This window comes from Mixophyes fleayi, chromosome 5 (assembly GCF_038048845.1).
Source record: "Mixophyes fleayi isolate aMixFle1 chromosome 5, aMixFle1.hap1, whole genome shotgun sequence".
In the NCBI taxonomy this organism is placed as follows: Eukaryota; Metazoa; Chordata; class Amphibia; order Anura; family Limnodynastidae; genus Mixophyes; species Mixophyes fleayi.
In genome coordinates, this window is record NC_134406.1 from 277915377 (window position 1) to 277930711 (window position 15335).

The 15335-nt window shown below is 44.9% G+C and overlaps 1 protein-coding gene across 3 annotated transcripts in view; it reads left to right on the top strand.

Annotated features, from left to right (window-relative positions):
• Positions 1 to 15335, top strand: part of NOS3 (nitric oxide synthase 3) — a 91130-nt gene that overhangs the window by 56558 nt on the left and 19237 nt on the right. For all 3 annotated transcript variants that reach the window (XM_075214242.1, XM_075214240.1, XM_075214243.1), the window contains exons 15-23: positions 1358 to 1474; positions 1791 to 1965; positions 3499 to 3631; positions 6316 to 6394; positions 6630 to 6820; positions 6914 to 7095; positions 7665 to 7875; positions 7990 to 8077; positions 9874 to 9995. In XM_075214242.1, the coding sequence (XP_075070343.1) occupies positions 1358 to 1474; positions 1791 to 1965; positions 3499 to 3631; positions 6316 to 6394; positions 6630 to 6820; positions 6914 to 7095; positions 7665 to 7875; positions 7990 to 8077; positions 9874 to 9995 (1298 nt within the window). The remainder of the gene's footprint in view (positions 1 to 1357; positions 1475 to 1790; positions 1966 to 3498; positions 3632 to 6315; positions 6395 to 6629; positions 6821 to 6913; positions 7096 to 7664; positions 7876 to 7989; positions 8078 to 9873; positions 9996 to 15335) is intronic.

Sequence of the window (15335 nt, forward strand, 5' to 3'; positions counted from 1 at the left end):
CCCAGATATCCGATAATTAGTTCCAGGTAACTATTCCCTTATCTGTAAGATCATTTCTTTCTTGGTTATATTTATATCTCATGCGTCATCTCTACATCATCATCAATTTCCATTTTACCTCTTTATCAGAGGGGACGTTGGCTCAGTGTAACCAGATAACTGCCTCACTAGACCCTTTCTTCATCTGCAGGAGATCACGCTAGTTACCCGGCTCTCATCCAGCTGTACCCCAAACCCCACTCTATTAGATGTTTCCTGGAGTTGATGTTTTTCTTGTTCTAGAACTTTCCTTTATTCAGACTAACAGATATCGGACGCTGCAGATGAACCATTTATTCCAATATTCTTCCAACTTCCCACAATTGTCTCCAACTTTCATTTATCTTTTCTGACCATTTTTACCAAATGAATATTGAACAATTCTATAAACTGATAAAATGCCAGAAAGAGATTTATGGACTAAATGAAGATGGAACTTATATCACAAACTACCAGGTTACAGTCAGAAAAATCATTAGAAATAATCTGATATTTTACTATTTTCCTTAAGTTATGTTTAAAACCATAAAAATGATCTGATCTGTCAGCAGATGGATGTTCTGTTTATTGAATGAAACCATCTCTACAACAGACGGGTTCTATGTCATTCGTATTTGTTCTATAATCACCCCGTTATAAAAGCACTTTATAATTACCTCTTCCACTAGCACAGAATCAGGAGTAATATTCAAAAGAATCTTTTCTCCTGATGGAAAATGAGAATTGAGACTGAGAAAATCCCTCGATTCCCGTAACTCCCGACTTTCATTGTTTATATCTATGAGTTTCCTGCAAAAAGAAAATACAATTCTCCTATCGCAGGAAAAACTGCCGGCCCTTCCCTCAGGGCTCCAACACTTACAGGTCCACACGGTCACATTAATACTCATTTAAAAAAAAGAAAATAACAAAATAATCACAAAAACATTAAGAATAAACTGTCCACAGTTCAGCATCGGTTAGTTTTCCATCCGTGGAAATTGATGACTTAACTGCTGGCTCTTCAATACACAGCGAGCATTAGAGATTACAGCGATCGCTATGGAAAGAGGCGAAAGTGATAGAAAGAGGCAAAACATTGTAAAAATGGCACAAATAGAAATGACCTGGGCCCTAGCCTGGGGGCCCAGCAGTGGTGGTTTATAATGGTAGGGGATGGGACAACCTCCAGGGTCTCTAACCCCATCTGATCTAGGGATGTGCCGGAGTCATTCTAGAAGGCTTCAGACACAAGCAGCCTCTGGAGTGAATGTTGTGTATTACGACTCGATCCTCAGTCCTGTTTCTCTAGACATCGATCTTTCTTCCAATATTGTAGAAGCTACAAGACTCGGTTTAACAGTGTTTCCCAGACTGATGTTCTTGTCACCTCCTGGAAGAATAAGCGGAAGGAATCAAGTAATACTGACAGCGCGGGGCCCTTGGGCACACTAAGGTATGTACAGGGCCAAACGTTTTCATATACATGTCATATAATCTCAACTCTTGGACCCAAGTCTTTGAGACAGGAATCGTAGACACTCATTGGACACCAATTTTGTTTTAAATTCCATGTATATTTTGGGTGCCAAATTAAGTTGATTTTTAAAATTTTAATTTGTTGAATCAGAATTGTTTGAAAAAAAGTGTTCTAACGGTGACAAAGCCTCTAAGTGTCCTGGAATATCTTACAGAGTCCAGGATAAATCTCAGCAATGTGAGAAGTGTTGTGAGATCTTGTCCTCCAGCCATTGTCACCGTCTGACTTACAGGTTCTCTGTCTTTGGCCTGGGTTCTCGGGCGTACCCTCATTTCTGCGCCTTTGGACATGCAGTTGACACACGACTGGAGGAGCTGGGAGGAGAACGTATCTTGGAGATGGGAGAGGGAGATGAACTTTGTGGTCAGGAGGACTCTTTCCGTGCTTGGGCCAAGACTGTTTTCAAGGTGAGACTTTCAGAATATCTTGTTCTAATCTACAATGTTGGGTTCCACCTCCACCTTCAGCATCCCCCAGTGCTCTCCTGCTCTTCTCGGCAGCGTGGAGCAGGGACCTGAGAGGCTACATTGGTATTGCCGGGCCCCTATGCAAAACTTGCTTTGGGGCCCTGGGATGTGCTGTTCCGCCACTGGTTTTAACCTTTTATGTTTCAAAAAGGTGCCCTTCCCTCATAACCAAAGCCTTGTTCTGTTACTATAAGACCCGTGTCATTTACATATAAATGTCTTAACGTTATTAGTAGTTTAGTTGTATAATGCAACTTGTACTTTACATTGACAGAAGTCTCCTAGTACTGTAAAGGGAATGAGAGGAGGGAGGGAAGTCATCAATCAGTCAGACGCAGCCCCCCATTCTTATCTAGGAGACGATAACACAGACAATACATAACACCTTCCCTATAACTTCCCTCCAAGGTCTTGTCCGCTGAGTAATAACTGACATCACAATGGAGGATAAGGTTGGAGAAGAAAGAATGGTGCAAAACAGAAAGCAAATATAACCCCATTATAAAATGTTCTCTGTTACGTTATATCAAACACGGTATATGTACTGTTATTGAAGTCCTTTTCCTACTTTTCCTTTAGAAATTCGGTTACAAAGTCTCCCATTCAATCTCTAGGGCCAAGGTCTACAATCTGCAAATTTGCAAAACCTCTTAGATTGTAAAATCATTTGGACATAGTTACCTTCTGTTTCATGTCATTGTATGTGATGTGTTTGTGTGATGATCGAATCAAAGTAAAATGCAAAATGACAGAGCCTTGTAAATAGCTGGTAATATTATTAGTGTCCGTTGTGGCTGGGGCAGTGATAGGTCTATATAGATTGGTCATCCTTGTGACTTGGATAGATATTGCTATTGTTTAGGTGTTCACTATTGTGTTGTGGATTGGTCGGTCATTGTTCTCGTGGCTTGGACGGACATTGTTTTGCTTTGTGTGAACATTTTTGTGGCTTGCTTGGTCACTAGTGGGGCTTTGGTGGACATTGTTGGCTTGCATGGGGATTGTTGTGTCCTGCAGGTCATTATACAGCTGGGTATCCTGGAAAATGTGAGATGTCCTGTCTCAGGTCTGAGTTGTAGATTTTCGTTTCCTCCTGGCCTGTACAGCTGGGTGGTTCTGTGTTGGACTCTGTAGGATAAACACTGCCGGACCCTCTATCACAATCGCTTTCCTTTCCTGCAGCTGAGAGCGGGAAATGGAGGCCGATAAGAAGGGAGGGAACTGTGTGGAATCATTACCGTCCTAAATCCAGCTGCCCCTCATTCACTCATGTGGAGTCATTAACCTTGTCACTGCCAACACAAAGACAAAAAGAAAATTCCCAAGGTTCTCCAGTGTCTTCAAGTTGTTATTTTCATGGGGATCAAACTTTTTTCTCCATTAGAATTAACCGCTTCATTACCAGAATGATTGTGTCCCCGTGTTTGACAGTATTTTGGTGAAAGGAGCATTTTCTCTTGTGTTTATCTCCAGGCTGCATGTGACACTTTCTGCGTTGGAGATGACACCGACTTAAATATTCACGACTTCTTCAAGTCTAAAGGCAGCTGGCAGAGGTCCATGTACAGGATGTCCATCCAGGCCTCGTCTCCTGACCTCAGTACTGGTAACCCATTGTTTCTGTTCTACATACAGTCACATCACTTTAATTCACGGTGGAGGAAACACGCCATCACATACAAAAAAAGCACAACCCTTTCTATTCACTTCTGCCTTATGATGGAAATAAATCACATACTAAAGCTGTTATGGTCCTACAGAGAAGCTATAATGTTTATATGTGTTGTTCAGCTGTAAGAAATGATTTACAGCTAAGCCTATTAATATCTGGGGTATATGAGTGAAAAGAATAATGTGGGCTTAGATCTCCTCAACACGTGAAGCCACCTTGCCATCACAGATGTCACCTCAACAGGTCCCTCAGGACAGTGATGAGGGTTATATGGATATAAATCATCATACAGAGGTAACGCAAATGTAAAGGTGGAACTACCATAGTATCAGGGGGTACAGCTGCTATGGAGTCTAGAGTTTGGGGGGCCTATGTGCAGCGTCATACTACTAATGTTAGCACTGGCCGTGAACAGAACCCAGCTTGACCCCCTTTACTGTCCCTCACGGTGGCCGCCTAGTGAGGACTTTTCCCAGGTGTCAGACATGAGTTCAGAGCTCGAGCTTCCTACACTAAACTTTCATTTCAGATTGATGTTTGAGTCCATCACTCAGGTAGCTGCCTCCGTGTGACCGGGTAGTATAGAGTGCAGTAGAGAGGAGCGGTGATCACAGCTGGGACAAGCCACCACTGTGCAGTCCTACAATCCGGCAGGGACAGCTGCGAGGTAGAAGAGGTAGATACAGCACACAACTTGTAGCCCTTTGCGCTAGGATTGGCAGACCAGGGGTGTTACACGTACAGTACCGTGAGGGCGTGCAGGCGGTAGGTAAACACTCTTCTTTGAGATGCATCTTATTTTGAGTTCTTGAAATATGTTACCTACAAGACCCTTTCATTTGTGAGCAGGTGGTATTAGATGTTGTGTAATGGGACACAGACATTTTTGTTGTATGTTCACCCACTTGCTTGGCATTGAGTATTGGATCGTGTTTGAGCCACAGGAGTCCAGATTACCAGAGACACTATGCTTATATTCACAACATTTTCATGGTCAGGTTTGAAACTTAAGTACAAGGTGGAGCTGCTGTCTCTGATCACACGCGACATGAGATGATTGAAGACTCTCTATGATCTTCCTATGGAGAAACTTTCCATTCCCTGTAGACTGATCGTCCGGCAATCATTAGGATTGGTAAAATTGGACGAGTTGTAAGCTCTGGTGGTCTAGTCTCACCATTAAACTACAATCCAGCACAATAACACAGGTACTGGTTCTAAAAACACCACAAAACAATATATAGCAGTAATCACAATTAAATGGGGTCAAACAGTATAAACTCTTTTACAGCCTACAAGACTGATCAGCATCTTCAAGACTCTGAAATTGTTATGTGAGGGGATTATTGGTCTCTGTCACTTAAAGTGTCTCCAGCGAGATAGAACATACAGAGACACATATAGACTCGTGCCCCAGACCTGACTCCTGAGCCCAGAACTAATTGTGATTGTACAAGACGGGGGATTACTAGGAATTGTGTTAGGGAGACTCAGAGTCCTGTTTCCGGCATCTCAAAACTCATTGAGGAATATTCTATACATCTGGAGTCTTTGGGCCGATGCTGGGTTTGATGTACGCCCATTTGTTTAGTGTAAAATATGCAAATTTGTACACAAAAATAGCATCCACCTCCGTCCATATGCAGACTTACATATATTACACTTGCGCCTTCTTGCGATTGGAGAGGTGGAATGGGGAGAGAAAGGGTTGTACAGACACAGACTGAGGACAGTAAGGGCGACTTGGGCAGACCCACATGTATATATATCACATTCCTGTACCTCAGACCTGGTGCAAATTCACACTGCTGATGATAATGACAAATGCTAACTCGCCGCTTCTGATTGGCTGATCGTGGATTTTCCTCTAATGCTGATGCATTCTCCATCAATCATGCCTGGATTATCATCTGTAGAATTGTATCATTATAGGTGTTTTTTTATTTAAATCAAATTTAATAGCAAATTTAGTTTTTCGCCATCATGCGCATAATTACATTAATTTTACATGCAATATGCTTCACTCAGGCTCTTTGTCTCTAGGATTATCCCTTTGTCCTCCATACTATAATGTTATTCTACTATATTTTCAGTCACTTCCGGATCTTATGCTAATAAACAAAAAAGTGGGTGTGGTTTCATTAACGCTACAATAAAATATTTCTTTTACAAAATACAGTTTTTGTGGTACCTTTTTTAATGTATTTTTTCACATTGAATCAGTCTCCACATTAATATAGTAGAAAATCATGAAGTCTTAAGAGAATAGGGAACAGCTAGAAAAACACAGAAAGCAAATCAACAAACTATATATTGTAAGGGGAATTTTTACATCCTATATGAGGACCTTTGTACAAAATATGATGTGAAACTGTATTGTCCAATAGATTGTAGGCTTGTGACAGGACCCTCTTACCTCTCTGTCTGTATTACCCAGTATTGTTTTATTACTGTGTATGTTCCCAATTGTACAGCGCTATGGAATATGCTGGCGCTACATAAATAAATGTTAATGATGAAAGTAATACTAATGTGGTTCCATCAAACTAATTTCAGATGTCTTATAGAATCTCATCATGTTACTGTTATTGTAATATTTCATTTTACCTTTTACTTAGGACTTTCTCAAGTGCATAAGAGGAAAGTTTATGAGACGACGCTAATTTCCAAGGAGAACCTGCAAAGTGAACAGTCCAGGTGAGAAGGTTCAGCTGGGGAATCGCTTAGTGGGACACAGAAGGATTTATACCTGAGGAACCATGAGTTACATACTATAGCAGAAAGCAGGATTGTTACCCTCTTGGTTACTTCTGTATTTGACGGTTATTCTCCCTTTAATGAATAAGACCCTATAACCATGTTTAAGCATTTTTTATATTATCGTATTGGATTCTCCCTCTCGTCACTTTGGTGGTCTTCTCTCTTCATTCAGCCGCTCCACCATCCTAATCAAGCTGAACTCTGACGGGCAGGAAGAGCTCCAATATTCTCCTGGAGATCACCTGGGGGTCTTCCCCTGTAACCGTGAGGAGCTGGTGCTGGCGTTGCTGGAACATGTGGAGGATCCTCCACCTGCTAATGACACTGTACAAGTGGAGACAATGGACAAGGACTCTAACGAACGTAAGTATGAGCTACCCCAGCCTGGGCTGGTTTTGTTGTGCCCATCCCTGTAATTTACCTTCATACATGTGCACCAAATATCTCTACCCCCAGGAATGGGTTCTGGACGAAAGGTTAAATGGGTCTTGGAAACCAGACTTCCTCCTTGTACATTGCGCCAGGCACTGACTAATTATCTGGACATAACTACACCCCCCACACCCCAACTCCTGCAGCTACTGAGTGTCCTCAGTGAAGATCCAGATGAACGTCAGAAACTTGAGATCCTTAGCCAGGTACGAACGAGATCACAGACGAGTAGTCCACATTGGAACATAGATCATGTAGCGCATCTTCTATTCCAACTGCTTTGTATCTCACGTAGTAGTGTAAGACTTTCTAGGTGCCATTGATGAAAGTGGAGTAAGATTGACAAATTCTATAGTAAGAAATATGGAGTTGTCAAATCATTAAAATTTTAATCAATGTTTTTCTTTTCTCCACTTTCATACATGTACCTGCGAGAGTGGTCTGGAGGGATGTAAAGTGGGGAGAGGTCAACATCTGATCTCAGAGTCTTCCGTAGTATGGCATAATGAGGGTACATTAAGGGCAGGCATAGCACTGTATGGGTATAGACCATCTAGAGTCTAGCACTCTGTTATTCCTGCCAAAATTTGTTGCTTCCTCCTGCCCTTGTGTCACCCTGAGCCTTGGTCTTCGATGGATTTCCAAAAAAGCTGTGCCTCCTGCCTGGTATGTGGGTGATAAATTAACATCTAGGAGAGAATTATGTCCTATGAGGGACTTCTGCCAGTAAGAGAAAAGTTACTGTTATAATAAGTTCTGTCCATGCCCCCTACAGGATGCCCGTCAGTACGAGGAGTGGAAGTGGTTCCGATGCCCCAATCTGGTAGAGGTGCTGGAGGAATTTCCATCTATTTGTGTCCCCAGCTCTCTACTCCTCACACAACTACCCCTCCTCCAGCCTCGATACTACTCCATTAGCTCATCCTTGGAGGCCTCTCCTGACCAGATACACCTCACAGTGGCGGTGGTATCGTACCACACTCAGGGTGAGTAAACGCAGATACCGTAAACCCATGGTATCTTATCTGTCTCCATATGTTATTTATAAATAAATATGCAGCATAAACACATTGTGGACACTCCCCAAATATCTTTTACAGAAAATAAGGGTCCTCTTCACTATGGGGTGTGCTCGACGTGGCTGGACCAGCTGTCTCCGGGGGCTTCTGTCCCTTGCTTTGTCCGAGGGTAAGTTCTTCCTTTAAGCTAAATAAGTCACTTTCCAATAAAACACAAAGTCTTTTCCAGGACCAGGGAATGTTTGTGCTGGGGACTCCTCCGACAGCACCTCCTCCGACTGCACCCCCTCCAACAGCTCTACACTCCAACTGCATCCCCTCCGACAGCACCTCCAATGACAGCACTACACTCTGACAGCCCCCCCTCAACAGCACTACACTCTGACAGCACTCCCTCTGATAGCACCCCCTCAACATCACTGCACTCCAACTGCACTCCCTCCAACAGCACTACACTCTGACAGCACTCCTTCCAACTTCACCCCCTCCGACAGAACACTCTCCAACAGCACTACACTCCAACAGAACCACCTCCGACAGCACGCCCTCCGACAGCACTACACTCTGACTGCACCCCCTCCAACAGCTCTACACTCCAACTGCATCCCCTCCGACAGCACCTCCAATGACAGCACTACACTCTGACAGCACTACACTCGGAGAGCACCCCCTCCGACAGCACTACACTCTGACAGCACTCCCTCTGATAGCACCCCCTCAACATCACTGCACTCCAACTGCACGCCCTCCGACAGCACTACACTCTGACAGCACTCCTTCCAACATCACCCCCTCCGACAGCACCCCCACAACAGTACTACACTCTGACAGCACCCCCTCCAACAGTACTACACTCTGACAGCACCCCCTCCGACCGCACTACGCTCTGACAGAGCTGTGCTCTGACAGCACTACACTCTGACTCCACCCCCTGTCTTACTGTTTCAATCACCCAGTCTGTCCACCACTCCACCTAATCCACACATCTCATCTGGTCCCTTTACCTAGGTCAGACATTCTCCTACACCAGGTTTTTGTAGGTACCAGTAACTGGAGGTACTAGGGTCCTAAATATTATTACTGTTGGTACTGTGGGACTGGATACTGTTACTGGAGGTGACAATTATTTGGACTCTTGTTACTGGGGCAGAGTTGATGGGTGATCCTGTGGAACTTTACCTGGAGTATTAACATTTAAGCATTGGAAGGCCCTCATCCAAGTACTGGAAGATTTAGTAGGTTGTCATAGATTGTCCTGGGACAATCGGCATCATGTGATACTACTAAGCTAGTATTGAAGAGACTTGGGGCACAAGTTTTTTAGGGTCCTGGGAACAATTGTTACTTTGACACGGGGTTCTAGGGACCAATTACTGAGGGTTCCTGTGGTATTGGTAATGTAAGTACTGGTAGGAGGGAGACACAGAGATGAGACAATCCTGGCACACAGGTATTACAAGGTCCTGGGGACACAGATTATGTGTGGCTTGATGTAGTGGGACTTTGGGAAAGGGTATTAGAGGTTATCACAAAACATAGCAACGACAATGTTGCTAAAGAGTTTGGGGGCCCGAGTATTTCAGGGCCCTGGGAACAATTACTGTAGGCACTTTGACAAAGATGATATAGGTTGGAGGGGACTAGTACTTGGGCTTATACACTGGAGGGTCCTTGATGCTATTACTGGTCCAAGACAATCAGGACCTATAAGTTGACTCACTTTGAGGTACTTTGGAAACAGATCTTTGGATTGTCCTGATAACTGAAACTGGAGGCTCCTGGGGTTCTCAGGTCATGATATAGTTTATAGGAGACAGGTATTGGGTTTTCCTATTACCATATGACTATTATACTGTTGGGGAAGAGAGAGGCTCCAGGATCTTGGCTCTAAGCTATTGGAAGGTGCTGGTGAACTCTCCAGGTACTCATAGCTCTGATGACGAACACCTGACTCTCTCTTTCCAGGGCTTCAACCTTCCACTTACCCTCTGACGTAAATGCTCCGTGTATCCTGGTGGGGCCTGGGACTGGTATTGCGCCCTTCAGGGGCTTCTGGCAGCAAAGACTGTGTGACATTGAAAACAAAAGTGAGTGATTATTTCTTTTCCCTTTCTGTAGTTGTGGTATGGAGGGACCCTCAGCCCTGGAACCTCCATTTTATGGCCTTATTCTGTGGGAGAGGTGTAGGGTTAGAAGGTATTAATTAAAGTAAACCTGTTAGGCTCAAGAGCTAAAGAAAGTGCCTGCAGTCTTTTTGTCACGGGCACTAGGAGTCTTTACCCAGGGATCACCAGATGGTAGGCTTACCAGAGCAATGTAGATGGTAATAGGGTACTCTGGTAGCTGGGTGATCACGGAACATGAAATGATGGCCGATGAGATGCTCAGGAAAGTCTATGACTAGCAACACTGGTAATAATGAGATAATAATACACAAGGAACTGTATGGACAAGGACACGTGAAGGTAGTCAGTGGTCTGCGATAGCAAGTTGTACCACTGCTATAGTGAGGAGGAATGTCCAACAGAAACAAGGAGGTGATGAGAGTCAGCGGTCTGCGGGTAGCAAGTTGTACCGCTGTCTGAGTGAAGGAATGGAATCCAAGTGGAGGTATCCAGGTAGTCAGTGGTCTGCGGTAGCAAGTTGTACCACTGCTATGTGAGAGGAGGATGGAACAGGTGATACCGGAAACAGGGATCAGTGGTCTGACATCAGCAAGTTGTACCACTGAATATATATGTGAGGAGGTGCCCAGGGGAAGACTGCAACACAGGATATACACAGGCACCTTATACACGATCCACAGTAATATGCACAATATAGATATATATATAGATATAAATGACTGAGCAGGTCTGCAATCTAGAAAGTCTCTTGAAGTAGTCCAGCACAATGATAACACAGTCAATGATGGCAATAGACTCAGCGGATAGCAGACTCCAGAGAGAACCAAACACAGTCCAGCAAGATATGCAATACACAGCACAGTCAATGAGAAGTATGCATACCGTGGTTCAGCAGTAGCAGTCAGATGGGATTGCAGCGGTACCTGAGCGGCTGGAGGCCGACTGGATAGGAAGTCCCTGGATAGGTGAGGCAGCGGTCTAGCAGGTGCAGCGCACAGGTGAGTAGACCAACAGGGACACGAATCCACAGGAGTCAGCAACACGTGGAACTGGGCTCATAGGGGACCCAGGAGAATGGAGATGATCCAGCAGAGGGTAGTAGATGAGATACAAATCCAATGCTGACAGGAGGGTAGAGACCAGTGGAACACGTGAAGGCGTGGAGAGTGGATCAGCAGGAGATGGACGATAGCGCTGACCACAGCAGCAGGACTCAGCGGCACACGGAGGTAACCAGTAGCAACCACAGGAACCAACAGCGATGGGAAACAGGAGTGCAGCGCAGGGCAGGAGCTGTTGATCACGAAGTGTAGCAGATGGTAATGAAAGCGGCAGTCTCGAGGAAGCCACAGCAAAGATGAGATGAGACTGTAGTGCACGGAGGCAGCGGATAGTAATCAGCTGGCAGTCACGATGTTGAACACAGGCGAGTTGCAAGCAGGAGACTGTAGTGCACGGAGGCAGCGGATAATAGTCAGCTGGCAGTCACGATGATGAACACAGGCGAGTTGCAAGCAGGAGACTGTAGTGCACGGAGGCAGCGGATAGTAGTCAGCTGGCAGTCACGATGATGAACACAGGCGAGTTGCAAGCAGGAGACTGTAGTGCACGGAGGCAGCGGATAGAAGTCAGCTAGCAGTCACGATGATGAACACAGGCGAGTTGCCAGCAGGAGACTGTAGTGCACGGAGGCAGCGGATAGGAATCAGCAAACAGACTCGATGAGAAGCAGGTGAGTGAAGTAAAAGCTGGAGTGCACGGAGGCAGCGGATAGCAATGAGCAAACAGTCACATTGATATAAAATAACGTTGAAGTGGTTTAGAAGACTGTAGTGCACGGAGGCAGCGGATAGGAATCAGCAACAGTCCCAAAGATATACAATAGCGATGAAGTGGTATAGAAGACTGTAGTGCACGGAGGCAGCGGATAGGAATCAGCAAACAGTCACGATGATACAGTTGATGGTAGAAGTGGTATGGGAACCACAGTAGTAGAAGTGGTTTGGAAACCACAGGAATAGAAGTGGCTAGGAAACCACAGGAATCAGCAGCGCTGAATACACGAGGAATACAGGAACACCTTCAGAGACTCATGAGGAATGAGACTCCAAGATCAGGCAACGTGGTGTTGACCACAGGTGCTTAATATAGGGAGGTTGCCTGATCTGCCAATTGAGTTAAAGGGGTATACACTGAAGTATAGAAAAGGGCTGCGCATGCGCAGACCCTCAGGATGGTGGACGACCACGGTTCCTAAATGTCCGGGAAGAGGCACTCACGGTCCGGTGAGTGACAGTACCCCCCCTTTTAAAGGTGGGCACAGAACGCCTGGAACCGGGCTTGTCCGGATTTTTGGAGTAAAACTTCTTCAAAAGGGCAGGAGCATTAAGATCTTCAGCTTTGATCCAAGAGCGCTCCTCAGGACCAAAGCCCTTCCAATGAACGAGGAAGTGGAGGACTCCTCGCGAAATTTTTGCATCTAGTACCTCGGTAATCTCAAAATCCTCCTCCTGATGAACTTGAACTGGCTGCGGAGCTGAGGGAGGAGTTGAAAAACGGTTGATAATAAGAGGTTTGAGCAAAGATACATGGAAGGCATTAGAAATCCGAAGACTCTTAGGAAGAAGGAGTTTCACACATACTGGATTGATAACTTGAATGATCCTATATGGACCAATAAAACGAGGGGCGAATTTCATGGATGGAACCTTCAAACGAATATTTTTTGTGGATAACCAGACACGATCTCCAATTTTTAGTGGTGGAATAGCCCGCCTCTTCTTATCAGCGAAAGATTTATATTTGACAGATGTCTTCTTTAAACAGGTTCTGACCTGAGACCAGATATTTTTAAAGGTCTGACAAACAGTTTCCACCGCAGGAACTTGGGTGGGCGGGAGGGCAGGAAATTCCGGAAAAGACGGATGGTGACCGTAGACCACAAAAAATGGAGTTTTGGATGATGACTCATGGTACATGTTGTTATGGGCGAACTCAGCCCAAGGGAGTAACTCTACCCAGTTGTCTTGATTGGCTGATGAAAATATCCTTATAAAAGTCTCAAGATCTTGATTGACACGTTCGGTTTGTCCATTGGATTGTGGATGGTAAGAAGATGAGAGTGCTAATCGTATGCCCAAGGTTTTACAAAGGGCTCGCCAGAATCTGGACACGAATTGTACTCCTCTATCAGACACAATCTCAGATGGACATCCATGGATACGGAAGATCTCTTTAATGAAATGTTCAGCCAGGATAGACGAGGAAGGCAAACCAGACAGAGGGATGAAATGAGCCATCTTCGAAAATCTGTCCACTACCACCCAAATAGTGTTATGGTTCTTACTAGGTGGTAAGTCAGTAACGAAATCCATACTAATATGGGTCCATGGTTTGGACGGAATGGGTAGTGGTCGCAGCAACCCTGCTGGGGTTCTGCGGGAGGATTTGAATTGCGAACATAATTCACAGGAAGCAATGAACTCTTTGACGTCTCTCCTCATTGAAGGCCACCAGTAACTTCGAGAGAGGATCTCAAAAGTCTTGTGTTCACCGGCGTGTCCAGAAAAACGAGAGGCATGGAACCACGAAAGGATTTTCCTCCTTAGTATAGGAGGCACAAGGGTCTTCCCAAATGGTAGCGTTCTGGTGGATGAAGCAGCCAGTGAGATACATTTGGGGTCTAGAATGGTATGGTTGGAAACCTCTTCTATATCAGAGGACGTAACAAAGGCTCTAGATAAGGCATCAGCTTTTTTGTTCTTGGCAGCTGGTTTGAAGGTAATTATTAATTCAAAACGGGAAAAGAAAAGAGACCATCTTGCTTGACGAGGGTTCAAGCATTGGGCAGACTGGAGATATGACAAGTTCTTATGATCCGTGAAGATCGTCACCGGATGGCGAGCTCCTTCCAATAAGTATCTCCATTCCTCTAATGCGGCTTTGATAGCCAGTAATTCCTTGTCCCCGATGGTATAATTCTTCTCTGCGGGTAGGAGACCCCGAGAATAGAAGGCACAAGGGTGGAATTTTTGCTGTTCCGAGCGTTGGGAGAGAATAGCTCCTAAGCCCACATTAGAGGCATCTACTTCTAGGAAGAAGGGGAGTGTCACATCAGGCTGTCGAAGGATTGGAGCCGAAGAGAAGGACTCTTTTAATGTTTGAAAGGCTTGAATAGCCTCAGTTGACCATTGCTTAGGATTAGCCCCTTTTCGAGTCAGGGCCACAATAGGAGATGCAATGGAAGAAAAGTCTTGAATGAAGCGTCTATAGTAATTGGCAAAACCTAAAAAACGCTGGATCGCACGAAGAGTAGTTGGCTGGGGCCAATGTAGTACAGCATTTACTTTGTCAGGATCCATCTTCAGGCCAACTCCGGAAACTATATACCCCAAGAATGGAATCTGGGGTAATTCGAATGAACATTTTTCTAATTTACAAAACAATGAATTTTTCCGTAGCCTGGAGAGGACTTCTGCCACATGTTGGTGGTGAGAAGGCAGGTCCTGTGAAAAAATCAATATGTCGTCCAGGTAGACGACGACACATACATATAATAAGTCCCGAAAAATCTCATTGATGAAGCCCTGAAAAACAGCGGGGGCATTACATAGCCCGAAAGGCATTACCAGATATTCGTAATGCCCGTCTCTGGTGTTAAACGCTGTCTTCCATTCGTCACCGGAACGGATTCTGATTAAATTGTAGGCACCACGAAGATCCAACTTAGTAAAAATACGGGCTCCCTTGATGCGGTCAAATAGCTCAGTGATCAACGGAATGGGATACCGATTCTTGATAGTAATGGCATTGAGTCCACGAAAATCTATACAAGGGCGTAATGATCCATCCTTCTTTTTGACAAAGAAGAACCCAGCTCCAGCGGGCGAGGTGGAAGGTCGAATGAACCCACGCTGGAGGTTCTCCCGTATATATTCAGATGTAGCTTGAGTTTCAGGTAACGAGAGTGGATAGACCCGGCCCCTGGGAGGAGTCTTGCCAGGAAGAAGGTCAATCGGACAATCCCAAGAACGATGAGGAGGAAGACGTTCAGACTGAGCTTTATCAAAAACATCGGTAAATAAAGCATATTGAGGAGGGAGTCCCGGTGAAATAGCTGAGATGGAAGCTTGCTGTACCTTGAGAGGAATGACTTGGGAAAGGCAATGATGGTGACATTCAGGCCCCCAAGACGTGACTTGAGGGGTGCGCCAGTCAATCTGGGGAGAGTGACACTGAAGCCATGGAAGGCCTAGGACAATCGGACTTGTCGTAACAGGAAGAATTAAAAACGATATCTCT